The sequence below is a fragment of the Theobroma cacao genome, chromosome 1 (genome assembly GCF_053813885.1).
Source record: "Theobroma cacao isolate CCN51 chromosome 1, ASM5381388v1, whole genome shotgun sequence".
Taxonomy (NCBI): Eukaryota; Viridiplantae; Streptophyta; class Magnoliopsida; order Malvales; family Malvaceae; genus Theobroma; species Theobroma cacao.
The window spans coordinates 32,281,285-32,288,897 of NC_142639.1; the positions used below are offsets into that span (position 1 = coordinate 32,281,285).

Below are 7,613 nucleotides of genomic sequence, written 5' to 3' on the forward strand. Positions count from 1 at the left end.
CCATTTTTAACAACTGTCGCATCGCATTCTTCATCTGCCTCTGCTTCTTCTTCTTCTTCCCGTATATGCCACATAATTAATAAAGAGGGCAATAGTTATCGGCTAATGGCGAAAATGACCCTTCATCTCAATAGCTAGCCAGCCAACTTGACCTGCTATGCAAGTTATCCCCCTACGCTAAATCACAAGGACAATATCGACTTTTGGCTACGGATATATGCATATAAATATATCTCTATATCTAGAAGTTTTAATTAGGTCTTAGGGTTTTTTTTTTTTTTTTTGGGTGTGTGTTTCTGTCACATTCACTGGTATAGTGAAATTTGAGCTCCATTATTTCAATCTAATTGTGTGCTCTTGGTGACCCCAGTCCAGTCATCATCTGCTATATACTATCCCTTAATTATTATCATCAGATGACACATGTTGTGACAAATATCCTTCTGTCCTCATTTTCTATTATTGTTATTATTAACTTATTGCAATAGTTGCCTTTCTAACATTACTCACCTCTAAACCAAAACAAAAGGAAGATCAACCAAATAGTATTATTAATGTATAGATAAGTTCACTCTTTTTTAGTTTTATTATATTTTATTTTCTGAGATGGGTCTGATGCCCCTTCATCATTAGTGGACCCCAGATCAAAGACAAGCCATCAGGCCCTCTGGTTTTCGCTTTGCATCCATCCAGAATTTTTCTTGTGTGATCAAAATTTGAACAGATGGGACTCTCTCTCTGAAGTTGATGATTATAATTATGAACATATTCAAAGAAAAAAAAAAGGGTTCCAGCTATTAATATTTGATTATTTATTTCCTCTTCTTTTTCGTTTTAGTTTTTTCTTGAGCTGTCTCTGTTGTTGCTCAGACCAATCAAATGGTTCACGTGGTCGTGGACATTAGGTTTTCTGAGGGCCTTTCTATTGAAGATGATAATGGCCCCCTTTGATGGAATTGTCCGACCAATTAATTATTATTCCCACGTATGAAAAATAAGTACATGTTGATTTAATTAGCATATTTTGCAATTATTTTTATCCAATGAAATCAAACACTTTTGTATCATACTAATTAAGGGGAGTAGTGGTGAATATTCTAATTCCAAATCCAATTCTAATTTTACGTGTTTTCTTGTCATAGGAAATTTCTGCGTATCCTGTTTTCCCCTTTTTCTTCCTAATTGGTCACAAGTGGTCCAATGAACATCAACTATATGTAAAGATAGTCAAACAATGTAATCAGATAAAACTTGCACAAAGGTTAATGAAACTTATAAACCACACAAAGTAGAATTGTTACCAAAACAAAAGTAAATGATAATGACCATGAAAAATACTCTTATCTTTGGGTATCATTGGGTTCGATGACACAGTTTCTCTTTTAAAAGGGGTCTCCCTACAAACACTAAGAAATATGAGCATTTTTATTTTGATCTTTTTATTTATTTATTTTACACATATAATCCGTTTTAAAATATGATAGATAAAAAGGGGTATTTTGGAGTGTTTCTCTAATAAAATTGTTTGGATCCTTGTCCATATATATATCTATTGGCCTCAATTGCTCTACCCCTACCTCCAAGCACCCACAATAAACAAGATTTCTTGTAACTTTGGTTTTTCTTGAAACTTCCCAATTATAACTAACTAGTTACACAAGCATGGCCCCTATATATGCTAGAATATTGTAAGAAATTCTAACTGGCAAAGCCACTTTTCATCCCAAACTAGCTATATATATATTATCTATGATACAAACCTTCCTCTTCCATATAATATTCCCAAGTCCCAAACAAAGAAAATCATACCATATCTTCTTTTAGCTCATTTTCATTACATCTCCTACCTTAAATTTTGCAAAATCCCCCGTACCAAGGATCTCCTAGAGAAATAAAGTTTCTTTTCTTTCCCCACCCACCACCCCCCTTTTCCTTCTTAGCATCATAAATATGGGGCTAAGGGACATTGGAGCTACACTGCCTCCTGGGTTTAGGTTTTATCCAAGCGACGAGGAATTGGTCTGCCATTATCTGTACAAAAAGATTGCCAATGAGGAAGTCTTGAAGGGTACTTTGGTGGAAATTGATTTGCATACATGTGAGCCATGGCAGCTTCCTGGTATGTTTCTCTCTGCTTTCTTATTAATTACTTCCTTCCACGGTTTGCCTTTAGGGTTGCTTGAAATATTCTCTTTTGATCTTTTTCGGTCTTCCATGAATTCTGGATATTTTCTGCCTTTCGGCTTTTTCGGTAAATGTTCCATTAAAGCTGAAGAAAACAATCATTGCTTGATAAGAAATTTTTAAGCAAACTAGGGGAGTCTCTTGCTGCTGTTGTTGGTTTGTTTCAACATGTTAAAGACAAACAGGAAGGAGAAAAATTATTGACTTCTTCTGATACTAGGCAGACAAACATGGGGTGCCATCTGCCATGTTAGGTGTTAGAAACAGCAGACAAATTATAAACACGTTTTTTCGTCCCTCTGAGAGAGAGAGAGAGAGAGAGAGAGAGAGAAAGGAAAGGAAGCACATGACTTTTCTTAGAGTATATACACTCACACAAACATATACACGTGCATGTGTATATCTATATATATATATATAGTTTATTCATCTTCATTCCCTTGAATAGAAATACAGAATGCCAACTTGTTTAGTGGTAAGTGGTAACTTCCTAAAACGTATAATTCTTCTTCGGACGAATCCACCAATAGTATTTCTTTTTTCATATTCTGTATGCTGTCACCTTCTTCTTTAAGTCATGCAGGTAAGGTTGTTTGTTTTTTCTCTCATTTGCTTATGCTTATGTTTTGGCACATTGCAAGAACTAAAATGAAAGGTTTTTTAACCTTGTGATGGTCTGATTCTGGTTATACATTTTAAGAACTATAGCCTGATGTCACGGATATATTTTCCATTCAATACCAACAAGTGGTGAGGATTTCAACTTTTCATCATTTTACATTTTTCCCCTTTGTCAAATCTCAATTATTAATTAAACTTATCGTTAGGATTAGTGATTTCGTATAAATTATATGAACAAATAGTTACTAGTTAAAATATCTATCAATTATTTCTATGCCAACCCTTAGCCAGAAAAACAGCTAGCATTTGCATGTTTACGTGGTGTTTAGCCACCACAAGTAAATACAAGGGGTTGCCTTCCCCTAAATGCATTCACTTTTGTTGCAGGAACTGTGATATTTTCATTTTCAAAAGTAGAAACTGTAGATATATATATGGTGTTCAAACGCAAGTAGCATACCTTGGCCCATATATCCTCTTAATTTTTCTCTCTTTCTCACTCTTCCTGTTATCTCGTGCACTTTCCAATTAATACAGTCGTGTTCATTAAGAATAATGTTGTTTATAGTCTGAATTGGCAAGTCCTACACTAGGGAGAAAGATCATTACGATCTCATGCCAGGTAATTCAATTACTGGGTGATTGCTATAATAGAGAAAGTGTCACAAGACATAATGCCTAAAAATGTTGAGTGTGGTCTTGGAATAACACGAGGCCTCGAAATAGAAGCTACTCTTTTTGTCTCCTTATTTTTTTTTTCCCACTCTTCCTTGACTCGTGGTAGTTCTTTTTTTAGTTTAAAGACTTTAAAAGTTTATAACATAAAGATTTTTCTAAATATAAATCGAGCAGTAAGAAGAATTTTGTACGTAACTATTAATTATTTTGTTTTAAAGTTTATTTCTAGGATATTTGAGGTATATACAAGACAAGTGTATCTAATTTAGCTGTTTTATATCATTTACTAAGGGAGAGTTTGCTTCCCCACAATTCTCCAAAACGTCACGTTTAAGTTTTTAATAAAATCGTCCAAGGCAAACAAAATAGTACTGTTAGTTATTATAGGAATTATTGTTTTTCCTTAGCATGTAATGCCAGACAAATCCTTAGCTTTCTTAGACATAACTCATTGGGTGACGTAGACTTACCAACACTCTCAGTAATTCAAGTAATTAAGGAGAAAAAGTTAGTGAAGATGATTTCTTTGATTTTTTTTTAAAAAAGTTGATTGAAAGCAAAATAGCATTCCATGGCAAAGCTTGATGTAACTCACCCAAGTTTCTGTCTCCTTGGTAAATAATATATTTTGCACGAACAGTAATTAATTATATTCTGACCGTATGGAAGAGTTATTTTATCTGAGTATCAATTAAATTAAAACTAATTATCCACGTATTATTGTTTTGTGTGTGCATGGGACTAAAATTAAAGAGGTGGCGAAGCTTAACGCAAACGAGTGGTACTTCTTCAGCTTTCGTGACCGAAAGTATGCCACGGGATTCCGAACGAATCGGGCGACAACATCTGGCTACTGGAAAGCAACAGGGAAGGATCGAACGGTGGTCGACCCAAGAACGCAAGAGGTGGTAGGGATGAGAAAGACCTTGGTGTTTTACAGGAACCGAGCCCCTAATGGAATCAAGACGGGTTGGATCATGCATGAATTTCGCCTCGAGACCCCACATATGCCTCCCAAGGTCAGTTTCCTCGCTTCTGTTTTCAACTATACTCATCATCATATGTCTGTGTAATCTTGACAATGACTGCTAGAGAGAGAAAGATAGAGTCGACACTATTGCAGCCAGGCATACACATACACATGTATAAATAAATCAATAACGTGTTTTCTCTAGGGGAACTTATTAGCAAATATAAAGCAGTGGGCATGCAAGTTGTCCACTTACTTTTCTTCACTGTCTTCTCTTAATCAGCTAATACTATTATTATTGTCCAGGGATGTTTCAGGCTTTTCACCAACCCAAATTTGATGGCTACCATATATGTGTGCTTACCATTTGTCTTTTTTCTATATTTTCACTAAACCTACATCTCCATCTTAATTATAAGTCTGAAAATCCCCTCTTTCTTTTTTTTAGCCATGAAGCATGTTCTTTATATAAATGCCAATTTGGTACTACTCTACTTAGGTTTGAGTGCTTAGTTGAAAGTTTAGATACTTGTTAAGCGTAAAACATTTGAATGAAGAATTGCATCACCTGTTTTATTTACTTTTTTATGTATCTATTTATATGTATCTCAATTGTGAATACGGTTAAATAAATTGGTTTTCTTTGTTTATAAGAATAATATATATCAGATCAATCTTATCATTTATATATAGTGACATGAATCGTAAATCATTCAAAAATAAAGAATGTTTTTAAATGATAGTGGTCATATTTTTTTTCGATTTTCTCTTTTAACATTTCTCGTCCTGCTATTATGTAGCTGATAAAGTTGACATTATGTTTGACAGGAAGACTGGGTTCTCTGTAGAGTTTTCCACAAGAGCAAAGGAGAGAACAGCAGCAAGCTCAGCCCTCCAATGATGTTCGAGACCTCAACTCATGCCCCTTCTTTAACAGACCAAACCATGGCTTGTGCGTATCAACAAATCAGCTCTTTATCCACCACACCTACCCATCAAAGCCACGGCCAAAGCTTGCTAAACCTGCTTCAATATTCTCAGGAAAAGATCAATAACAATCCCGCAAACGAAGTTAGCTCCAAAGTTGATGACGAGTACGAGTTCTTGTGGGACATGAACATGGAAGAAAACAGCTTGGGAGATCATGGGGTGGCTTCCAACATGGAGGACATGAGATTTGAGATTGACAACAGTATGGTTTTCCTATAAAAAATGTTGTATACTTTGAAAAAAGAAAAAAAACTACCATTTGTTGATTTGTGATGTTGGTGTGGTGTTTGCCTTTGACGATACAAATCATGTTACGTTGGATATTAGAAGATTGTGTGTATTTTAGTTTAGGGTTTATTTATTTTTTGTATACAACATTGGGCATTGTAAAAATTATATATAAAGCATATATTTATTCTTTATTGGTCTTCATCTTTTTAAATAAATTCTATTTTTTTAAATCAAATATTAAAAAAATGTAATTTAAGGATTATATATTCAACCTATAGATAATAGAGTGCAAAACTCTGACAAGATTTTTTAATTTTTTTCCATGTTTACATTTAATTAAATATGTTAACTTCATGATTACGAATTAATTAATTAATTTTTATGGAAAAAATTATTTTATTTATTATAGAGTGGAAACAAAAGAGTGCAAATTTGCTTGTGAAATTTCACACTCCATTAGCAATGTATTGAAAAATAATCATAAGACTATAGCCTTCTAATTAAAATGTTTAGTGAAAGCTTAAATAACTTTATACTATCAACTATTAAAATGTATATGTATTATAATTAAATGTAAAATCATTGCTGTGAAAATTGTAAGGAAAATTTGTTGAGTTTAAGATTTAGCATTCTCCTTAATTTCATTTCAACCAAAAATTTCATTAATTAAAGGTTAATTTTATTGTTAAAAATGCACTAAAATTATAATAATATAAAATAATCATAAGATAAATATTGCTAGTACAATTTGTTTTTGAAAACAATTCTTATAGGAACTTATCATGGTTGCTTTGCAAATCCAAAATAGGAGGTTTAAACTCGGGTCATGATGCATCAAAAACAAATCATGCAGCCTCACCTAGGCTTCTCTTATATATATTTTTTTCCTTTTGTGTAGGCGAGGGGGGTGTTAGTTAAATAAGCTTTCCTCACATTACTTGGCTATAAAAGAAGCTTTCGTGGTCATTCAGGCATGGTCTGACTATCCTATTTTGGGCACCACTCGCAAGAGTTGGATGATTGTATGTGGGAAAATTCTTAGGTCTCTTTGGTTGGCATGTAATGATTCTAGTTTTAATAACAAGCTATGGGATGGATATGGAATTCTTTTCCTTATTAGAATGCGCTCTTTGTTTTAGTTCCATGCATGTGATGAAAATGATGTGATTGATGAGTCCTATTGGTGGTCAAAGCCACAAAACTTTGCCATAGAAAGGATCTTTCTTCACCGTTGACTTGGGGTATCATAAGAACCACCGTCAATGGGTGAGTATAAATTCAATGTGGATGGCTCGACTAGAAGCAAATAAGGCTTGGTAGGTTGTGAAGGAATGTTAAGGAACTGTAATGGTTTTGTGGTTGGGGTTTTTTTTTGTCCTCTCAGTTTACGTGACTTTAACTATGCAGAGCTAATAGCAATTTTTCATGCTTTGCAACATTTTTTTGTCTCCACTTATACAAGTTCTTCCTTGATCATTGAATTAGATTTTAAAATTACGCTTTCATGGGTGATGAAAATGGAGTAGAGACCTTGAAACAAATGGCACATCTTCAATGAGATTGACTTGCTGCAACTCTCCTTTGGAATAGTCTCTTTTGCACATATCCTAAAGGAAGGTAATTTTTTTCCCAAACTCTTTGGCAAAGTATGGTGTTGATAAGTCCTCCACTTTCTCTACTTGGTGGTGACCTTTTATTCTGTCATGATACATTACTGGTTGTGGAGGACTCTCTTGTCTCAGATTAGTGTAGCTTTGTCTATTTTTTCATGATATTATACTGCTGGTTATTTGTATCCTAAGCTGTTATGTTTTTTAGAGGTACTGTGTACCATCAACCCTATTTTGTTAACACTATAGGTAGTTGCTTGAACCTATGACCTTATGGTTGAAACTCACAGTATACACTACAAAAAATTTGATTTTTTTCGACGGAAAAA

General features: G+C 34.0%; 1 protein-coding gene across 1 annotated transcript; it reads left to right on the top strand.

The window, feature by feature from the left end:
• The first annotated feature begins 1,803 nt into the window (after positions 1–1,803).
• Positions 1,804–5,872, top strand: NAC074 (NAC domain containing protein 74). The gene is made up of 3 exons (XM_007050205.3): positions 1,804–2,119; positions 4,237–4,502; positions 5,282–5,872. The coding sequence occupies exons 1-3, from the start codon at positions 1,951–1,953 to the stop codon at positions 5,660–5,662; spliced, it is 816 nt and encodes a 271-aa protein (XP_007050267.1). The 5' UTR covers positions 1,804–1,950; the 3' UTR covers positions 5,663–5,872.
• The last annotated feature ends 1,741 nt before the right edge of the window (positions 5,873–7,613 follow it).